The following is a 23760-nucleotide window of genomic DNA, read 5'->3' as shown; positions in this document are numbered from 1 at the left end:
GAAATAGTTTGAAAAGTTAGTGCGAATCTTAGACATGGCAACGCCCTTAAGTTGCATTTAATAAAATAAAAATATTGACCTTAATCTATCGCAGGAAATGCAATGTCGTCATTTATAAAAATATCGAACAGGTAGGCCCCAATTTAAATATCCCCGTGTATATAGCGAATAAGCCAAATTTGCTGTATGTAAATATACTGATTCTCGTAAATATACTTATTCTCGTAAATATACTTATTCTCGTAAATATACTTATTCTCGTAAATATACTATTCAAAAAAAGTAGGGGATATTTGATTTTTAAGTGTTATTAAAGTCACCTAATGAAACTGACGAAGAAACAAATGACAAAATGAAATGAAGTTCACATTCATCGATTTATTCCAAATGATCGTTAGACTAAGTAAGGCACAGACTGACCATTATAAGGGTAAAATGATACCCGGGGTCAAACAGCAAAGTTACCACAGCATCACAACCAAGTCAGTAACGGGTAAATCCTCCTCTGTTTGCCAAACAAGCATTGATCCGACGTGGCATACTCCTAATGAGACGTCTAAGGTCATTTTGGTCCAGATTGTCCCATTCCTGTTGCAACGCAGCAGCAAGTTCTTAGACATTGGCAAGACGTTGTTGACGTTGACGTAACCTCTGTCCAAGCATGTCCCAGACATGCTCGATGGGGGAGAGGTCGGGACTCAGTGCTGGCCAAGGTAATGTGGTGATGTTCTGTTGTTGGAGGTTACCTGTAACAATCCTGGCCCTGTGACATCTTGCGTTGTCATCCTGGAAGATGAAACAGCGGCCATGACGTCGTGCGAACGGCACAACATGGACTGCCAAGATGTTGTCCCGGTAGTACTGGCCTGTAACACGCCCTGCAACAACATGTAAAGTCGTTCTTCCAGCAACAGTGATGCCTCCCCACACCATAACAGAACCACCCCCAAATCAATCATGTCTGATGACGTTAACGTCTTGGAAGCGCTCGTTTCGACGACGCCACACCCTCCTACGTCTGTCCAATAAATCAACAGTGAACCTCGACTCATCTGAAAACATCACATTGCTCCAGCGTCGATTATCCCAGTGTTGACGATCCCTACACCAACGACGTCTTGCCTGAATGTGATGATCTCTCAAACAAGGGATCACGCGAGGACGTCGGGCGCGAAGGTGACCCCTATGCAGTCGATTCCGAATCATCTGGCCACTCACTCTCACACCAGTGTCTGTTTGAAGACGAGCGCTGATCTGATTTGCTGTGATGACACGATTTCTCAAGGCCAAGGTACGGATAAATCGATCCTGGGCTTGAGTTGTCGCCCTTGTTCGACCTGAGCGTGGTCTGTCCTGTACAGATTGTGTATCACGGTATCTGGACCACAGCCTGCTTATGACAGACTGAGAAACATTCATCGTTCGCGCCACAACCGCCTGTGTTGTGCCGATCTGTAGCATGCCAAGGGCACGTAACCTTTCATTTTGGGTAAGCCGACGCATATCAAAATTTGTTTTCTGGTCACTAAAACAATTAAACTGATGTTTCCACCCTGGAATTCAATGCCAAAATGACTGAAACATTCAAAGTCAGAGTCGTGCAAATCTTGGGTTGGACCCCCATGATGATCCCAAGCATCACCTGCATTCCATGCGGTAGCTATTGGTGCGTTTGGGCGTCACATGTAACTGGAAATGTTTCTTCTGTTAGGTTCTATAGTGACTTTTTTCGTAGTCATTTGCATATTTTAGTATTATGCCCCCAAAATCAAATATCCCCTACTTTTTTTGAATAGTATATAATTATTCTCGTCTTCCGACAAGTTATTATTTGTGTCTTTAAATTTGTACCATTCAAATGTCAACCCAACCATTTCAGACTTCACATCTAACCGTTTCACGCATAGTCCGTGCGGACAATAACAGCTCCTTGATCAAAGTAACAATTCTATCACATGTAAAGGCGTGCACGAGCTTATTCGCGGGTATGGAAAAACTGTTCGGTTGCTTCATTTGAGAAGATACTGATATTAAACTATAGAATTTGTCAATTTTTTCTTTGAAAATTCTGACAAATCAGGAAGGTTGATCATATCGGTTACCCAGTTTGTGTATTGTACGTTTTTATAATGGCTAGCAAATAATTTATGATATCTGAATACTTTCTGAAAGAACATATAGCTCGTTATGAGATGTTAGTTTTTAATAGGCCATTTTTTTTTTTTATGATAGTCGGATATCAATCACAGATATCAAATATAAATCACATTAATTAGATGAACAAAGAATTTGACAAATCTTATAGTTTAATATCAGTATCTTCTCAAATAAAGCAACCGAATAGTTTTCCAATACGTGCAAATAAGCTCGTGCATGCTTTTACATGTATAAATAGAATTGACAGCTATCCTTGTCAGATCCTCTGTCCTGCATCACTGACAAGGGGGAATCACGCAGGAATATCTGGATGAACGTCCTACTCCAAACTGGGCTAATGAAGACAGGCATACGCCATACAGTGTGCTATGAGGGAAATTTTGCCTGGACAGCGGCACTATGCCTACTCTTATATCAAATTCCAACTATCAAGGGATCTTTTACGTGCACGTCAATGTGTACACAGGACCTCGGTTTTTCGTACGATCCGAACGACTAGACCGCTGTACTTGTCAGGCCCTCTGTCCTGCATAACTGACAAGGGGGAACCACGCCGGAAAATCTGGATGAACTTTCTCGGCCAATGCAAGGATCGAACATCCGACCTCCAGGCTAGCGAGCCAGCGTCTTACCCACTTAGCCACCGTATTTGAAATAGTATTTGCAAACCATATATTATTATATATATCACATTCAATGGTTAGCACATGCGCGCTGTATCATAAGGTCTGTCATTGAGTCAACTGATGTGGTTTCGATTCCCCGGTTGTACATGACAAGGAGTAGGGTTGCCTGTCCAACCTCGTGGTTTTTCTCCGTGTCCTTCGGTTTCCTCCGACTGCTAAACACCCCAAGCGCATGCGAATTATTGAAATAAAATTGAACCATGTTAATACCGAAATGACCTAGTTTGTGTTGAGTGGACGTTAAACTCTCTCTCTCTGTTGTTTTTAATTTTAACACTCTGCCAAACCATTCAAAATGACGAAGAGCAAATCCTTTGTATCAACAGAATGGACCCGATCAGGTGCTCAATCGCCACCAAACGATGTCAAAATTCTAAATTTGTTTGACCTTCATTCTTAACATGTAAAACGACAATGAAGTAGACATTTTTCGCCTTAATAATAGAAATAAAGAGAGAGAGAGAGAGAAATGGGGTTTAACGTCCACTCGACACAAACTAGGTCATTTCGGGACTAACATATGGTTTAATTTTTTATTTCAATAATTCGCTTGCGCGAGTGGGGCTTTAGCAGTGGGAGGAAACCGGAGGACCCGGAGAAAAACCAACGAGGTTGGCCTGGCGACCAAACCCTTGTCACGTACAACCGAGGAATCGAAACCCCGCCAGGTGACTCAATGACAGACCGTATGATACAGTGCACGCGTGCTAACCCTTCGGCCATCCAACCCCCCAAATAGAAATAAGATGAAATAGAATTAAAATTTACACTAAACAAATAAAGAAGTTGGATTATACATTGTCTTAAGTTAGAAATTACATGAATCTAATATACCGCAATATAGAGGATCCACAACTGTGGTATTACATACTTTTACACTATATGTGTACAAGGAGCAGCCATTTTGTCGGACAGTTTCGTTCTAATTTTTACGAAATTCAAACTCAACCGTCATTATGGTGTAACAGTGATATATACTCAGCCAAATTAAAAACTTGACACTGATGAATTTCAACAAATTTTTTTTTCTGGTAAGTCAAATAAATTTTAAAGTGTTTCTAACGATAGTAAGTAGTAAGAAGGCTTTAATTTCATAAAATTGTAAAGTCACGTGGATCATATAAAGATGAAAAACCTGAAAAACACGTGCAAACACAAACTCGTGAGGTCAATCGATGCAAGTTTGCTTAAACTGAACACGCACACGTAACTTGAACTGGAAAAACAAATTAAAATTGTTATTTTCATCTTTGTTAGAAAATGCCGCGCTTTTCAAATGTAGAACGTCTACGTGCTATAGGTAGGCTCTATGCTGGTCAGTCTGTGGTCACTGTTGCAAGAGCCTTTAATTGTTCACGCCAGACAATAATTAATCTTAGAATGAGAGTGCTTCAAACTGGAACTATTGCCAACCGCCCAAGGGCGGAAGAGCGCCACGTGTGACGTCACTCCAGGAAGATCAAGCAATACGATTACATCATCTTAGAAACAAATTTGTCACTGCAACCTCCACTAGTAGAGAGATGTTTGGTGGAAGGGTAACTGCACAAACTGTTTGAAATCGCTTGCAGGCTGCTGGGCTTCGAGCTCGGAGGCCCTATAATGGACCAATATTGACACCTCTTCATAAGATTTACTCAAAGACAGTGGAATTCAGTTGTCTTTATTGACGAATCTCGATTCACTTTGAGATTTGCAGATTGCATGATCCGAGTGTACCGCAGACGAAGTGAACGTTACGCTCAAGTATGCGTCAGAGAAGTTGACCGATTTGGTGGCGGCAGCGTCATGGTTTGGGGTTCTTTTTGTGCACATGGACGTTCTCCTCTTGTTGTTGTCCAAGAGAACTTAAATGCTGTCCAGTACAGGGATCAGATTTTGCAACCTGTTCTTCTTCCGTTTATGCAGAGACATAGGCCTGGACTAACGTTTCAACAAGACAATCCGACCCCATACAGCAATTGCTACTCAGAATTTTTTAAGAAATGCCGGTGTCCAAGTCATGGATTGGCCGTTGCTTAGCCCCGACCTTAATCCTATTGAACACATCTGGGACGAACTGGGTCGACGTGTTCGTCAGCAAGTGAATCCACCACAGACGTTGCAGGACCTTCAACATGCTCTTGCTGAGCAGTGGCGACGTCTTCCTCGGGTAGTGTTTACTAATGTTCTGTGATCCATGAGAAGACGTTGTGTGGTAGTACGAGACGCTAGAAGAGGCCACAGCCATTACTAAACACTTTATTCCGATTGTTCTTCAAGTCTGTGAATTTCATTTTGGGGGGTACTGTGACATCACGAACGTTATCAATGTCAAGGACTTTCGGCGAGACGTATTCTTGTTTTCTGTTGATGTCAAGGTCGTCTGTGCACAACATAACACTAAAATAGTTGCCTTAAACCAAATATTAAAAATCTAGTCCCAAAAAATCCCGAGTGTCAAGTTTTTAATTTGGCTGAGTATATTTAAACAGTTTTTAATATCAGATTCAAATTGTGACCTCTAGAGTGTCCACAAGCTAACAACATGATTTTCCGTACAATCAGAGGCCATAATCCATGAAATTAAGGTCTGATAAATGCCAATATCGAAAGGAACCAAGACCTTTCGAATATAACCCTCTATTACAAGTTTCGTCAAAATCGGATAAAAATTGTGACCCGTTTAGTGTCAGACGGACGAACAGGGGTGGTGACAATATACGTCCACATATATTCTGGTTTTATAATCCAAATTTTATATTGTAGCTGGAGTTGACACATATTTTTTCTTTTGTCAGTAATGAAAAGACTTACAACACATGAAAATCTGATTACAGGTAATAACCCATTAAGTAAGCATCACAAATCATTAGAATTTATTTCGATTGCTTGTCTCATGACCTTAATTTATATTAACTTTAGCCTCTAGAGCATCCATGTGATTTTTCAAAGATGTCAAGAGCCATAACTCTGGCAGTAATTATCGTAAATCGTCTAAAATCTACAGGATTCTTCGTCTCATGACCTTAAAAACTGTGTATAAATTTAAAGTCAATCAGATATTAACTTTTGCCTCCATAGCGTCCACAAGATATTTCATTTTCCAAAGTGATCAAAGGCCAAAACTCTGGCAGTAATTATCGGAAATTGTTGAAAATCAAGAGGGTTCTTCTCATTACCTTAAACACTGTAAAGATAGGTTGCCAGACAACAAAACATACGCCCACAGCAGCTAAATCGTCCGGCCAGTCAACAAGAGTTGTCGCATATTTTTACTTTTTTCGGTAATGAAACATTTATAATACACTAAAATCTGATTAAAAGCAACAACTCATAAAGTAATTATCAGAAAACCATTAGAATTTGTTTGGTTTTTATGAAGTTCTGTATACAAAACTTTTAATATCATGGATTTAGCTGTTCAAGTCATAAAAATTCATTGAAAATCAATATACTTGTTCGTCTCAAGATCTTAAACTCTGTGTATCAATCTGAAGTCAATCTGATGATAACTTTAGCCTCTAGAGCATCACAAGATTTTTCTAAGTGATCAAGGGCCATAACTCTGGCAGTAATTATCCGAAATCGCTGAAAATCAATAGGCTTCTTCGTCTCATGGCCTTAAACACTGTGTATAAATTTAAGGTCAATCGGATATTAACTTTAGCCTCTAGAGCATCCACAAGATTTTTCAAAGTGATCATCACAAAGTGATCAAGGGCCATAACTTTGGCAGTAATTATCAGAAATCATTGAAACTCAATAGACTTCTTCGTCTCATGACCTTAAACACTGTGTATAAATTTAAAGTCAATCAGATATTAACTTTAGCCTCTAGAGCATCCACAAGATTTTTTGAAGTGATCAAAGGGCATAACTCTGGCAGTAATTATCAGAAATCGTTGAAAATCAATAGGCTTCTTCGTCTCATGACCTTAAACACTGTGTATAAATTTAAGGTCAATCGGATATTAACTTTAGCCTCTAGAGCATCCACATTTTAATGTGGGCGTATAAAAACTTAAAAATCAATCGAATATCAACTTTAGCCTCTAGGGTGTCCACTAGATATTTCAAAATGATCAAGGGCCATAACTCTGGCAGTAATAATCGGAAATCATTGAAAATCAATAGACTTCTTCGTCTCATGACTGTTTTTAATGTGGGCATATAAAAAGTATATACGAGAAGCCCTCATCCATATGTATCATTTCAAAGCATAACCCCTCAGGTGTAAAATCTATTCCCTATTCATGTACCATCTTTCTCTTACCTAAATAATGTACCGACTTTCTTTCTCTTAAATTTTCCTGTCTTCATTAGCCCAGTCAGAGTATGATAAACCTGGTCATTATAAAAATTTGATTTTAATTTTACCTTACTAATGATAGTAGTCGTGCTAATTTATCTACATCTAATATATTCTTCACACGTTCATCATCATTACTAGCAAAATAATTCTTCTCCTGAAAAGATTTCAAATAGAATTAAAAGATAGGTTGCCAGGAAACAAAACATACAGCCACAGCAGCTAAATCTTTGTAAGTAGTGTAGAGCATTCACAAGGTTCAACAAAGTGAAACAAGGGTCATAACTCTAGATGTAATTAATGGAAATTGCTGAAAATCAATTGGCTTTTTCATTTCACTAATTTAAATGATATATATACTATATAGAAATTTCATACAGATCGGATAACTTTTGTCATCAGAGCGTGCACAACATTCAACAAAGGGAAACCAGGGCAATAATTCCAGAAGAAATCAACAGAAATTATTGCAATCAAATAGGTTTCTTCATCATTATCAAACTTAAAGATACATTATTGGAGATTTTTATAAGGAGTTAGCCATTCTTGCTATAACAGTTCAAAAATAGATGATGAAAGAAGAATATATTGAAAATTTCAGTTAAATTACTTTATTCTGAACATAGTTATCACCAGTGTAATTTTTGACTAGAAATGGGATTGAATTCCATCTTCACCGATTCTTAGTATGGCCGATCGTTTGATTGACAGGCGTTAACTCCACCTACATAATCTCTGCTGTCTTTTTGTCTGCTGTCATCATATCCGAATTGTGTTTTACCTTTTTGGATTTTTATAACAATTGGACAAAATGAGTGAGGGTAAATTTTCATTCTTACTTGTATTTTGGGCATGCATTAAATCAATTGAATATAGGACATAATATTATAATACAATTATAATAAATCTATACTATAGGTATACACCAGTGGCGTCGTGTCTATTGGGGAAATAAAAATATTTTTATTGATATTATTAAGACAGAAGACCTGTCCGTCTGTATTAGTCATCACACGGTCTAAAGGAATTGCATAATTTGTCATTATCTGTGTTTAGTTTATTGCACTTTAAATAGTTTAGATGTCATTTGTTAAGGCATCGCTCAACAGCGGCCTCGCTTCGTACACTCTATCATTTAGCCTCGATCCGGGAGTATGACGTCAACGTAACGGTTAATCCTCGCTCATGACGCCATTTAAAATTAAATCAGTCAACGAAATCCCGTTTAAATCCAAGCTAAATCTAAGCCATCTGTGGGTCTACAGAGTTGATTTTGTGCTTGTTGTGTAAATAAAGATCTAATTTATAATTTCTATGACATCTGAAGCCTAAATAAAGACTTGCAATAATCAGATTTAGCTCTTGCATAATGTATGTTTAATTAGAACTAAAGTTATCGTGTCCCAAAGCATCAATCAATCAAATTGCTTATCTCTGTTTACCCTAAGCAGAAAATGCACATCTTCGAACTCCATCAAGGCATTGACCTAATAAACACCTACACATTCTAGCTCAATTAGAAAGAGAGTTATTGTGTCCCAAAAAGTATGACGGAGAGAAGGACGGACAGACGGACGGACGGATGGACATGGACGAACCCATTTTGATAGTCCCTGCTATAATAAATCAACAGTGAGACTGATGTCCTCCATCTCAATCTTTTTGGAATACCATCAAGCAATTAAATTTCTTATCACCGAGCAGAAATTGATCATTATTGAAATTAAATAGGTTTCTTCATCTCACTAATGTAAACAACATGTATCAATTTCAAAACAATCAGATGAAAAATGTCATCTGCAGAGCGGTCACTAGAAATTTATTTTATGCCTTCATATACAAATTATAGGAAATTAATTTGCCAATTTTTTAATATTTCATACCTTTGCTGAAGCCATTAATAATTTTTTTTCTCTTTTAAATGCTTTATCTTGTTCTTCTCTTTCTTTTTTGGCCACCTCCGCCTAAAATATAGAAAATGTTCCTCCATTAAATCACAGTTGACCAACATTTTTCTTCTCCATAAGTGGTTAATTCAGTAAGACACTGGCTTGCTAGCATGGATGTCGCGGGTTTGCTCCCGATGTTGGCCGAGAAAGTTCATTGTGATTTTTCGGCATGGTTTCCCTTGTCAGTAGTGCAGGACAGAGGGCCTGACAAGGACAGCTGTCTAGTCGTTTTGATGGGACAAAAAAACAAGGTTCTTTGTACACATTGGCATGCACGTAAAAGATCCCTTGGCAGTTGCAATTTCATATAAGAGTAGGTCATAGAGAAATAACATCAGCCCAAAACATTAAAAGATAGGTTGCCAGGCAACGAAACATACGCCCACAGCAGCTATATCGTCCGGCCAGTCAACAAGAGTTGTCGCATATTTTTACTTTTTTCGGTAATGAAACATTTATAATACACTAAAATCTGATTAAAAGCAACAACTCATGCAGTAATTATCAGAAAACCATTAGAATTTGTTTGGTTTTTATGAAGTTCTGTATACAAAAGTGTTATTATACATCATAGAAAATACCTAATACCTAAGATGCAAAATACATATGTCGTTATACTTATAATGATAAATACATAATACCGTTAAAGTAAAAGTCAAATGTCAAATTACAAATGTTTTTTGGAAAAAATCCACTAATGTGCACAACCTTTTCACATATACACTTCAACAAAGCAACTTTGCAAAATGACATTTGTCTTTTGTATCTTGAGATCTTGAGGTAAACGGTCAACGGTCATAGACATCAGGTTACATGTCAAATTGTTAAAATGAATGCTCCCAAGAAGGAAAGAACGGGTAAAGGCTGGACCTTCTTTTAGTATCTGGAGACTTGTCAGTCATGATGTTGATATTAGATACACTAACTATACAGTGCAAGTCTGTGTAATCTAAACAAGGTGACACCCATTATTAAAATTACTGTTAATCATTCTTACAAACGAAGTTTCTGGGACATTATATACCCATATATATTTCAATTCGGTTTTAATTGTAGATTAGCCAATGTTAATGCACGTAGCCTATATAGTCATATTAATTATAAACTTCACACAAAATAGGCCTACATCTAGATTGAACATAATATTTAGAATAAATTTAATTTAATGTTAATGTACTTTTTGATAAATACCGAATGTGACTTGGGCTAACACAAGTTTAAATTAAATCAGGGTCACGCGTGCTGACTATCAGAATGTATAATTGTATAGGCATATTCATGCGGTATCTTATTTTTTTAGAACAGGGGGCCTGTCAAGGACAACTGTTTAGTTGTTTGGATGGTACGAAAACCTGAGGACCCGTGTATACATTGGCGTGTACGTAAAAGATCCCCTAGTAGTTGGAATTCGATATAAGAGTAGGCCACAGTCCCCCCATAGCACACTGTATGCCGTATGGCGGTCTTCATTAGGAGCAGAAAATTAGGACGTTAAATCCCATCTCATTTCACTTATTTTTTTTGCTGTCATATTTTTTGTTTAAATACCATTGCCATGGGCCTGTGTAAAGTCAGTAAATTACAGTTTCCTGGGGGAGTTATAGTAAGGTACTGGTGTTTCATATTTCGGATAACTTTCGTAAACTGCACTTGAGTAAATAAATAAATGAAATTAAATATTAAATCAGAATCAGATCTGTTCTTATTATTCACTGTAGTAGGCATAGGCAAGTATATGGGGTGGGATATGAAACGTTTTCCATCTCTTGTTATATTAAATTTTTGATTGCTGGCAGGCCAGTAAAAACTTTAAAACATTGTTGAATGAACCATTTTAAAATTAATCATTGAAATTACTTTCTTAATTAAAGAACACTTCATTAAATGGACTAATCGTTTTGTTTTCATGAAATGAGCTCCTTAATAAAAAATTTACAACAAAGAACAGATACAAAATCAAAGTAAAATTTAAATTTTATTTCAAAAAGTTGTCGTACATAATAAGCATTTAATATATATTTAATCTTTCCAAATATAATATACAGTTTCCGTACATTTAAATTGACGCAAGATTCCATTAATTGATAATAACAAGTAAAGCCGTAAAGTCAAAATCCATACAAAATAGTGTCAGAATGTCACTAAGCTGCTTTTAGCAGATGACTACGACAAGCTTATCTTTCCTTCTTGGGAGCATTCATTTTAACAATTTGACATGTAACCCGATGTCCTTTGACCGTTGACCGTTTACCTCAAGAACTCAAGATGCAAAACACAAAAGACAAATGTCATTTTGCAAAGTTGCTTTGTTAAAGTGTGAATGTGAAAAGGTTGTGCACATTAGTGGATTTTTTCCAAAAAACATTTGTAATTTGACATATGACTTTTACTTTAACGGTATTATGTATTTATCATTATAAGTATAACGACATATGTATTTTGCATCTTAGGTATTAGGTATTTTCTATGATGTATAATAACACTTTCAACATACATTTAGTTTTGGCCCTTAAATCCCGCCATAGACATGTAGCAAGAAAAACTACCTGTCGCAAGTAACAGGTGGACTAAATTTTACTTGATGTTCAGTAAATTGACTTAAGTCGACAATACTCACATATCACATCACATACATTTAATTATTTCTTTCCAAATGCAAGAATTAAACACGGAAATACCATGAAAAGCCACCATTTGCACTATTTACACCTAGCTTGGTCGTAGAGTTACTCACAAAGTTGGAAGTCAAATCGCAGCCAATTTTATAACAATGAATTTCACACAATCTACGCTTGTTTTCATTTGTTTGACACTAGTTTATAGCATTATGAAGTATCTACACGTAAATATCTAAATAAACAAGCCAACAGTGAAGCTGATGTCCAACGCCGAAATCCCAAATAAATAGATGACACATATTCATTAATCGCACATTTATTTTTTTCAAAAGTATCAAGCAATCAAACAGATTATCACCTATACACTAAGTTTCATCACTCTCTATCAGATAGAATCAAAGTTATCTTGTCCCAAAGCACTGACCAATGAAACTGCATAGCTCTGCTTAGCTTTAACTCGAAATGTTAATCACTGAACTCAGTCAAGACATTCACCTAATGAACATCTACATCAAGTTTAAACATTCTACCTCAATTAAAAGCAGAGTTATTATGTTCCAAAGTCTTAACCAATCAAATTGCTTATCGATCCTTAGCCTAAGCAGAAAATTCTCATTATCAAACTTATGATAGATCCTCAACTTCATCACTCTCACTTAATTAAAACCAAAGTTATCTTGCCCCAAAGCATCAACCAATCAGATTGCTTATCTCTGCTTACCGTAAGCAGACAATGTTTATCATCGAACTCCATCAAGGCATTCACCTACATGTAATGAATGCTTACACCAAGTTTGAACATTCTACCTCAATTAGAAGGAGAGTTATCATGTTTCAAAGTCTCAACCAATCAAATTGCTTGTCGCTCTGCTTACCCTAAGCATAAAATGCTTATTATGGAACTTAATCAAGGTATTGATATGTGATAAAACTATACACCAAGTGTCCTCACTCTCACTTAACTAGAACTAAAGTTATTGTGTCCCAAAGCATCAACCAATCAAATTGTTTATCTTTGCTTACCCTAAGCAGAAAATGCTCATCTTCGAACCCCATCAAGGCATTCACCTAATAAACATCTACATCAAGTTTAAACATTCTACCTCAATTAAAAGCAGAGTTGTTATGTTCCAAAGTCTTAACCAATCAAATTGCTTATCGATCCTTAGCCTAAGCAGAAAGTTCTCATCATCAAACTTATGATATAATGAATCTATACTCAGAGTTTCATCACTCTCACTTAATTAAAACCAAAGTTATCGTGCCCAAAAGCATCAACCAATCAGATTGCTCATCTCTGCTTACCGTAAGCAGGCAATGTTCATCATCGAACTCAATCAAGGCATTCACCTATTGAACGCCTACATCAAGTTTAAACATTTTACCTCAATAAGAAGGAGAGTTATCATGTTTCAAAGTCTCGACCAATCAAATTGCTTATCGCTCTGCTTACCCCAAGCAGAAAATGCTTATTATGAAACTTAATCAAGGTATTGATATGTGATAAAACTATACACCTAGTGTCCTCACTTTCACTTAATTAGAACTAAAGTTATCGTGTCCCAAAGCATCAACCAATCAAATTGTTTATCTTTGCTTACCCAAAGCAGAAAATGCTCATCTTCGAACTCCATCAAGGCATTCAACTAGTTAACACCTACACCAAGTTTGAACATTCTAGCTCAATTAGAAGGAGAGATATTGTATTCCAAATCTCGGCCAATCAAATTGCTTATCGCTCTACTAACCCTGAGCAGAAAAGGCTCATTATCGAACTTAGTCATGGTATTGATGTAATGAAACTATACACCAAGTTTCATCACTCTCACTTAATTAGAACTAAAGTTTACGTGTCCCAAAGCATCAACCAATCAAATTGCTTATCTCTGCTTACCATAAGCAGACAATGCTCACCTTCGACCTCCATCAAGGTATTGACCTAATAAACACCTGCACCAAGTTTAAACATTCTAGCTCAATTAGAAAGAGAGTTATTGTGTCCCAAAAAGTGTGATGGACGGACGAACCCATTTTAATAGTCCCCTGCTTTCTTTTGAAAGGCGGGGGACAATAAGCCCCAAGTCATGCAACTGGATTCTACCATAACCACAGAGTGCAATATGGCACTCACGATAAATATTATTGTAGCTCTAATGCACACGGCTCATCTGGTGTATTTAATCATTTTAATTGCTGAAATTCAATAGACCTCTGTTTCACGAATTTAAATGATGCATTTAAATTTTATACATATCGGATGATAACTTTCATCAAATAGTATGGAAGGGTATCGCTGCCAATATTAAATGCTCTGCGACCATGGTGTTTCCATTGATAATATGTAAAAAGTACAATGAACAAAGTCTTAATACGGATGATGATAAAGTCAAAATACCTCTAAGGCAAGAGTTAAATGTAAAATGTTAAAGAGTCATTCCATGAGAAAACCATGCAGAATCGGGAAGATGGGGGGTCGGCAGATCGAGTTCATCTCGGGGGGGGGGGGGGGGGGGGGATTTTTTGAACTCCTCCAGACTACTTCACAGCCAGATGGGCCGATCTCAAAATTTAACCGTTATTGAGATATAGCCTCTGGATGATTTTTGGCCAATTTTGCCCTTTTTCAGGTCTGGCGAGTCTAGGGTTTGGATGAAAATGGTGGTGGTTGGTGATGTTAGTGGGGGTCTTCCTGTGCCCCAATGTGAAGACCATAAAGTTGCATCTATTCTCTGGGCGTAATGGTCAGCAAAATTGTAACATATGGCGAATAAAACAGAAAATATACACCTTCAAAGATTAGCTCTATTTTCTATGATGCGGGTGTAGGTCAAAATATCGAAATAGCTTTATACACAGCTCAACACCCTCTATTGATATAAAAAATAAAATCTCTGTCACCTCTTTTTATTCAATGCGAAATCGTAAGTCAAAGTTGGTGAACTTTCCCTATTGTAAATCTCTGATTCTCTATGAAATGGGCAACTACTTTCATTCAGGATAAGCCAGCTTTCTACGTTTCTTCACCGAATCATGCTCGCTGGTAGCAGCAGTAAACTGGTTTGAGCAAAACTGGTCTCTTTGATGAGGCTTGGTATCCAATCTTCATTTTTGGCCATAGTATGTGGTACATATCCCGGATATGAGCAAGAAAATGACTTCAGACAAGTGAAAGAGTGTACTAAGGATATTAAGGTCCACCCTTTAACACATTGCATAGCAATAAGTGATGTGAGAACTGAATGGGAGCTGATTTCTTGACGAAGTGGAAATTTTGATCTTAATTCGTCGATTCAAGATGGAAAGGTGATAATGTGCTGCCCATCGCTACGACCCAGAGGTGTAGCCATGAAATATATATTGGTGGGGTCCGCAAATGAAATTATATAAAATGTTGACAATCTGTGACGCCAGATGTAGCGTGATAGGGAGAATGTGGGAGGGTCACCCCCATAAAATTTTTTTTAAAGTTTTTGTCTTCTGTAAACAATGTTTTGGCATATTTTACGGGGTTAAACTAAACCATCACACCAATGCAATGTTTATCATGTTTAATGTGTACGTCAGGGGGTGCCATATTTAATATTTTTTTCATGACTTTTACATATTGAATGTTACGCTTGAGTTATGAACAACACGACAAAGAGAGTTTAGTAGGGGAATTTTTATGAGGAGGATCCAAATGAAACAAAACTCGATCACTTTAATTAACTTCAGTTTATCAGGATGCATATTTGACAATCACCTTGTTAACTACAATACTATATACATATACACATTGACATTTACAAGAAAGATGTATAGATATTTAAAGTATTTTGTACATTTTGTGTATTATAAATGGATTTCAAAAAATAAACATAAGTGTATGTGTTTTAATTTGTACATTGTTTTATACAAATAGAATCTTAACTAATCCTAATAATTGTTGTAAATAAATAGGAGTTAGGGCCTACTATGTGTGATGCCCATGCACCGCCTAGATCTCAAACGGAATATTCCAAAAAGATGTAAACATCCACTGCATGGTACCACACCTAAGGGGAATCCATACAAAGACCGTGCTGTGTCACTTAGAATCAGCTTATTCCTACTGGATCGGGTAAGTGAAATAAAATACTATTGAAAAAAAGAAGGACGAAATTGTGTCTTTGAAATATCGATGAAAATGTTTTATGTGTGATCAACCACAACCAATTTAGCAGAAAAGAGTTGTGAGGTTAAGCTCGAGTTGACTGAGTAAAGCCATGGGCTTCAGAAGTCCTCAAACTCTTTGCATTGCGTCTGATAGCTGTAATACCTTTACTGAAGGCCAGTTCTCTGCTTTTTTTAAACTTTGGCAGCATTAAAAAATTCTTGTTAATTTTAGAATTTATTTCTTCTAATCTAGGTACATGCCGGAAATGTTATGCTGCCAATAATGAGGAAATGGGTCACCAAAAGAACCAGGTTAGTTCTTCATATAAATAATATGGCATAGGGTCAAAAATTCAACTTCATCATATGATCATTTTCAGAGCCCAAAATGAATCTTGCCAGGCCTTTTAAAAATAAATGTGTACATAAAGGATATTTCTATCAGGGGCCACCTCTCAAAATATTCTTAATATCAACCCCAACGTAGATTTGCCATTGAAAATTTTCTTGTATCTAGTCTCCGAATGATGGACTGACTGGTAACAGGGACCAGGCTAGTCGATCAATCGGAGACTTGATTTCAGAAAAAAGTTCAAATTTTGATCCATGCCAATACTTAGAAAGTAAGTTTAGTAAATTACTTTATGTGGAATAAGCTTAGAAAATTATTTTATTTGGTTTGAGGTTACAGTGGGAACTGATGATACCCCTCCCCCTGATGGTAATTCTAAGACATTAATGTCACTTGTGTGGCTACCAGTAGCTGTTACAGGGAAAGGAGGCAGTATGTCAGTTCCACCACCCATAGCTGCAGATGATGTAGTAGTAGTAGATTGATGATGGCTGTAAGAGGCACTACCAGTAGCTGCAGATGATGTGGCAGTGGGATGGAAGTCATCCGTTCCCACAGTAATATCAAACCACATGAAATAATTTAGTTTTAAAAGGCCTGGCAAGATCCATTATGGGCTCTGAAAATGATCATATGATGAAGTTGAATTTTTGACCCTATGCCATATTATTTATTTCAAGAACTAACCTGGCTCTTTTTACGGTCCATTTCCTCATTATGGGCATCATAACATTTCCAGCATATACCTAGAACAGAAGAAAAAAATTCTAAAATTAACAAGAATTTTTTAATGCTGTCAAAGTTAAAAAAAAAGAAAAAAGAGCGGCTGCCAGGCAGGATACGCCCACATTTTGCAAGAGATGGATAGAGAACAAACTAAAAACAAACAGGATTTTTTGTACAATGAGGGGCAATAATCAAGAAAGTTATGGTCTGAAATACGCAAATATCAAAAGGGACTGAGATCTTTGGGATATAAAGATATGTTTTAAGTTTCATCTAAATCGGATAAAAAAATTGTCACCTCTAGAGGGTCGACAACCTTCGTATTGCATTGTTTTACACAATGTACGTACAAAGAGCGGCCATTTTGTTGGGCAGTTTCATTTCGATTTTCCCGAAATTCAAATTCAACCTTCATTATGGTGGAATGGTGAAATATTTAAACGGTTTTTAAAATCGGAAAAAAAAATTGTGACCTCTAGAGAATCCGCAAGCTAAAAATGCCATTTTTCGAACAATCAGGGGCCATAATCCAGGAAGTTAAGTTCGGGTATCCGCGATTATTCACACATTTTATTTAAATCAGATAAAAATTGTGACCTCAAGAGGAACCTCAAGCTAAAAACGTGATTTTTCGTACAATCAGGGGCCATAATTCTGGAAGTTACTATCCGATATGCGCGAATATCGAAAGGAACCAAGATCTTTGGGTTATAAACTTACATTTCAATTTTATCAAAATCAAAAGAAAGTTGTGACCTCTAGAGGGTCCACAACATTGATATACAATATTTTTACGCTATTTGACTACGAGGTGAGGCATTTTTGTCTGTCAGTTTTGGTTCGATTTTTACGAAATTCTAACTCAACCATCCTTAGGGTATAATGGTGATATATGCAAACATTTTTTTTAACCCTTTTTTGACAATAGCGAAACAACTCGCACCAAGTGACTCACGGTAGCGAATCAACTCGCGGACCCATCATTCTTTGCAATGGCATTAGCGAACAAAAGCGCCAGATCAATCAACAGATTTCTATTGTGTTTATTTCATAAATTAATGGTGATTGAAAAATAAAGCACCCAATGGCAAGGAATGTTATATTCGCCAATTATCGAATAAAAAACATACGTTTCAACAAAGGATCTTCCAGTATTTACGTAATAGGTCAGAGGTGAAAATTCACACTGTGTCAATGACTTTGGCAGTATTCCAATATTTTCATGTTGTCACTTACGGCTAATAATTTTATGATATGAAGAGTGAAATGGAATCAGATTTTTATGATTTACTGCCAGGCATATCGTAGAATATGATAATGTCGAAGAAATCAACTATTTGTTATTTTTTTTTGACGTTATGATGCGAAGAATACGGATACTCGAGCCGAGATCAAGCGTGCCGCCGCCATCTTGGATACGGTACGCTTTCAAAAAGACGATAACACAAAACTTACGGCTAATAATTCTAGACTATGGAAAACTAAATTGAATCAAAACTTTTGGGATTTAATACAAGCTACATAGAGGAATATTACATTGTTGAAGATTTCAACTATATATTTTTATTTTCGACGCAATAAAGCAAAGAAGACGACCATATATCCAAAGAAAGGCAGAAATATTAAAATGCCGATAGCAATGATGTGACCGTCACTTGGGGTGATATTTCTTTTTAAAAGTTATATTTACATTTACTTTGAACACTGCTACCAACGGGAGGGACTATATTTGTGTTCTATTTTTTAAAAAAAATTATTAGGGGATACTTGTTCACGTTATTTTACCATTATGACAGAAAAGTCATAATTTTAGTGGAACTGACTTTTCAATGTTATTTATAGTAATATAATTTCTACTTTGTAAAATTGAATTTTATATCATTGGAAAGAACACGACAATCTTTACATTTTTGCAACAGAATATTTCTACGTATAGAAAATATTTTTTTAGTTATTTGCAATTTTGTAGACGGTACTAGGATTAACAATAATCCACTAATTGGCTAAGGGATATGGGCCCTGCTGATTTAATTAGCTTAGGGGTAGGGTAGCTAATCTTTTAATTGGCTCAGGGTTAAATGGGTTAAATCGGATAAGAATTATGTCCGCTATAGGGTCCACAAGCTAAAAACGCAATTTTCTGTAAAATCAGGGGCCATAATTCAGGAAGTTACGGTCCGATATGCGCGAATATTGAAAGGAACTGAGATCTTTGGGTTATAAACTTACTTTCAAGTTTCAACAAAATCAGTCAGAAGAAAATTGTGACCTCTATAGGGTCCCCAACCTTGATATACCATATTTTTTTTTACGCTATTTGAGAACGATGTGCGGCCATTTTGTCAGTCAGTTTTAGTCCGATTTTCTCTAAATTCGAACTCAGCCATCCTTAGGGTGGAACGGTGATATACTAAAACAGTGTTTAAAATCGGAAAAAGATAGGTTGCCAGGCAACGAAACATACGCCTACAGCAGCTAAATCGTCCGGGCAGTCAACAAGAGTTGTCCCATATTTTTATATCAAAATTCATTGAAAATCAATATACTTGTTTGTCTCAAGACTTTAAACTCTGTCTGAAGTCAATCGGATGATAACTTTAGCCTCTAGAGCGTCACAAGATTTTTCAAAGTGATCAAGGGCCATAACTCTGGCAGTAATTATCGGAAATCGTTGAAAATCAATATCATTCTTCATTTCATTACCTCAAACACTGTGTATCAATTTAAAGTCAATTGGATATTAACTTTAGCCTGTAGAGCATTTACAAGATTTTTTGAAGTGATCAAGGGCCATAACTCTGGCAGTAATCATCAAAAATCGCTGAAAATAAATAGACTTCTTCGTCTCATGACCTTAAACACTGTGTATAAATTTAAACTCAATCGGATATTAACTGTAGCCTCTAGAGCGTCCACAGGATTTTTTCAAAGTGATCAAGGGCCATAACTCTGGAAGTAATAATCAGAAATTGATGAAAATCAATAGACTTCTTCGTCTTATGACCTTAAACACTGTGTATAAATTTAAGTCAATCGAATATAATCTTTGACCTCTAGGTCGTCCACAAGACTTTTTGAAGGGATAAAAGGCCATAACTCTGGCAGTAATTTTTGGAAATCGCTGAAAATCAATAGGTTTCTTTGGCCTTAAACACTGTGTATAAATTTAAATTCAATTGGATATTAACTTTAGCCTCTAGAGCGTCCACAAGCAATTGTGGACGCTGGACGACAATATACGACCACATTTCAACGTGGGCGTATAAAAATTAGGACCTCTATAGGGTCCACAAGCTAAAAACGGGATTTTTTGTACAATCAGAGGCCATAATTCAGGAAATTACGATTCGATATGCACGAATATCGAAAGGAACCTAGATCTTTGGGTTATAAACTTACATTTCAAGTTTCATCAAAATCAAAAGAAAATTGTGACCTCTAGAGTGTCCACAACCTTGATATACCATTTTTTTTACGCTATTTGAGAACGAGGGGCGTCCCATTTTGTCTGTCAGTTTTGGGCCGATTTTCACGAAAATCGAATTCAGCCATCCTTAGGGTATAACGGTGATATATTAAAACTTTTTTTTAAATCAGATAAAAATTATGATCTCTACAGGGTCCACAAGCTAAAAACGTGATTTTTCGTACAATCAGGGGCCATAATTCTTGAAGTTACGGTCCGATAAGCGCAAATATCGAAAGGAACTGAGATCTTTAGTTATAACCTTACATTTCATGTTTCAACAAAATCGGATAAAAATTGTGACCTCTATAGGGTCCACAACCTTGATATACCATATTTTTACGCTATTTGAGAACGATGGGCGGCCATTTTGTCAGTCAGTTTTGGTCAGATTTTCACGAAATTCAAACTCATCCATCCTTAGGGTGTAAAGGTGATATACTAAAACAGTTTTTTAAATCGGATAAAAATTATGACCTCTTTAGGGCCACAAGCTAAAAACGGGATTTTTCGTACAATCAGGGGCCATAATTCAGGAAGTCATGGTCCGATATGCGTGAATATCGAAAGGAACCAAGATCTGTGGGCTATAAACATATATTTCAAGTTTAAACCAAATTGGATAGAGTGTTCACAAGCTAAAAACTTGATTTTTCGTACAATCAAGGGCCATAATCCATGAAGTTACAGTCCGATACATGCCAATATCGAAAAGAACCGAGGTCTTAGGGTGATAAACCTATATTTCAAGTTTCGTTGAAATCGGATAAAAATTGTGACCTCTAGAGTGTTCACAAACAATTGTGGACGGACGGACGGATGGAGAGGGGCGACGACAATATACTTCCACATGAAAATGTGGGCGTATAAAAACCCATAGAGCTGGCCTTCAGTAAAGGTATTACAGCTATATCAGACTCAATACAGCGAGTTTGAGAACTTCTGAAGTCCACCACTTAACTCGGTCAAGTCGAATATACCGCACAATTCTTCACATACAAGATTTTCATCGATATTTCAAAGACACAATTTTTCCCTCTTTATTTTTAAATAGTATTTGTTTTCAGGCGGTAGCAAAGGGCAGCACATGTCACCTTTCCATCTACAATCAACAAATCAAGATTTTAAAAAAAATACACTTCTCCAAGAAATCAGCTCCTAATGGTTCTCACATCATTTATTGCTATGCAATGTGCTAAAGGGTGGACCTTAATGTCCTTAGTACACTCTTTCAATTGTATGAAGTCATTTTCTTGCTCATATCCGGGATATGTACCACATACTAAGGCCAAAAATGAATAAAAAAGCTCAATTTTCTGTGGTCTCAGCCATCTTGGATTGGATACCAGAGACCAGTTTTGCTCGAGCCAGTTTACTGCTACTACCAGCGAGCATGGGCGAATGATTTGGTGAAGAAACGGAGAAAGCTGGCTTATCCTGAATGAAAGTAGTCGCCCATTTCATAGAGAATCAGAGATTTACAATAGCGAAAGTTCACCAACTTGGACTTATGATTTCTCATTGAATAAAAAGAGTGGACAAAGATTTTATTCCTTATATTGATAGAGGGTGTTGAGTTGTGCATAAAACCATTTCGATATTTTGACCTACCCCCGCATCATATGAAATAGAGCTAATCTTTGAAAGGGAAACAATGACACTTCGCAAACAATGTCCAGTAGTCTTGACATGTGTGTTACTATAAATAGCGCACGACCGTAATTACCGTTAGTTTCGTAAGTTTAGATTAATAACATTTTACCGCCCTTTCGTTTTGTTTCTGAATTTTAAAGTTTCTTATAAGGCTTAGTTAATAAAACATACATATTTTAATACATAAAACGACATTTTACTCTAGAATTTTATAAATTTAGAACGTAAATATAATAGATAGCAGCTCTTGTAAAAATCAAAATGGCGGAATTCACAGTTGCAATAACAAATCCTCCAGCGAAATATAAATCTAAAGTTTGGGAAAACTTTGGGTTTTTAAAAGGTGACACTACCTTAAACCCAAACATGTGGATGAACTAATTTTCCTTAAAAAAAATTACAGTTAAACAAAAAGACAATAACTTTATTTCTCTGTGAAGTGTTATTTTTTTTTTAATTTCATGATATTCAAACAGAGTTTACATTACTAAATAGTAATCAAGTTTATTTATTTCCTGGTTTTAGTGACTTTATTAAAAACACAATCACATATTTAATTTGTTGTTTTATTGATAAATCTATGACCTAGTTATGAATCGCGATATGTATCGTATCGTGGCACATGAATCGCAATACGTATCGTATCGTGACTGCAGTCGCAATATCCAGCACTACATACTACAAGGATATTCACCGCACGATAACAGTAAATCAAGCTGGCACACAATAGGAAACTATCTAGACTACCGTGCGTAATTCTGAATGTGCCAGGAAATAATTGATAGATTCAAAGAGCCAAAGAACATACTTTCCAGTAATCTATAACACAATAACTGGAACTTTGTATTAATACCTGTATTTTGACGGTCTTTCTATAAACAGAGTTGAGTACAGCCTAATTAACTTTGTTCCATTAAAAAAAAAAACAAGCCAACAGTGAAGCTGATGTCCCCCGCCGAAATCCCAAAATTTATAAATAGATGACACATATTAGTTAATCGCACATTTATTAATCGAGCAATCAAACTACACACTAAGTTTCATCACTCTCTATCAGATTGAATCAAGATTATCTTGTCCCAAAGCATCGACCAATGAAATTGATTAGCTCTGCTTAGCTTTAGCTTGAAATGTTAATCATTGAAATCAGTCAAGACATTCACCTAATGAACATCTATCAGGTTTAAACATTCTACCTCAATTAAAAGCAGTGTTTTTATGTTCCAAAGTCTTGACCAATCAAATTGCTTATCGCTCCTTAGCCCAGGCAGAAAATTCGCACAATCGAAGTCAGTCAAGTAATGATATAATGAATCTATATTCAGAGTTTCATCGCTCTCACTTCATTATAACCAAAGTTATCGTGCCCCTAAAGCATCAACCAATCAGATTGCTTATCTCTGCCTATCGTAAGCAGACAATGTCCATAATCGAACTCCATCAAGGGATTCACATGAATGCCTACACCAAGTTTGAACATTCTACCTCAATTAGAAGGAGAGTTATTGTGTTCCAAAAAAAAATCGACCAATCAAATTGCTTATCGCTCTGCTTACCCTCAGCAGAAAATGTTCATTATCGAACTTAGTCAAGGTATTGATGTAATAAAGCTATACACCAAGTGTCCTCACTCTCACTTAATTAGAACTAAAGTTATCGTGTCCCAAAGCATTAACCAATCAAATTGCTTATCTCTGCTTACCCTAAGCAGAAAATGCTCATCTTCAA

At 36.4% G+C, this 23760-nt stretch overlaps 1 protein-coding gene across 3 annotated transcripts in view; it reads right to left on the bottom strand.

The window, feature by feature from the left end:
- The window catches only part of LOC126828399 (dnaJ homolog subfamily C member 2), a 218479-nt gene that overhangs the window by 86348 nt on the left and 108371 nt on the right, over window positions 1-23760 (bottom strand). For all 3 annotated transcript variants that reach the window (XM_056102172.1, XM_056102171.1, XM_050558189.2), the window contains 2 exons: window positions 9018-9098; window positions 7203-7291 (listed from right to left, as the gene is read on the bottom strand). In XM_056102172.1, the coding sequence (XP_055958147.1) occupies window positions 7203-7291; window positions 9018-9098 (170 nt within the window). The remainder of the gene's footprint in view (window positions 1-7202; window positions 7292-9017; window positions 9099-23760) is intronic.

This window comes from Patella vulgata, chromosome 7 (assembly GCF_932274485.2).
Source record: "Patella vulgata chromosome 7, xgPatVulg1.2, whole genome shotgun sequence".
Lineage (NCBI taxonomy): Eukaryota > Metazoa > Mollusca > Gastropoda > Patellidae > Patella > Patella vulgata.
This window is presented reverse-complemented; position numbering and strand designations above follow the sequence as displayed.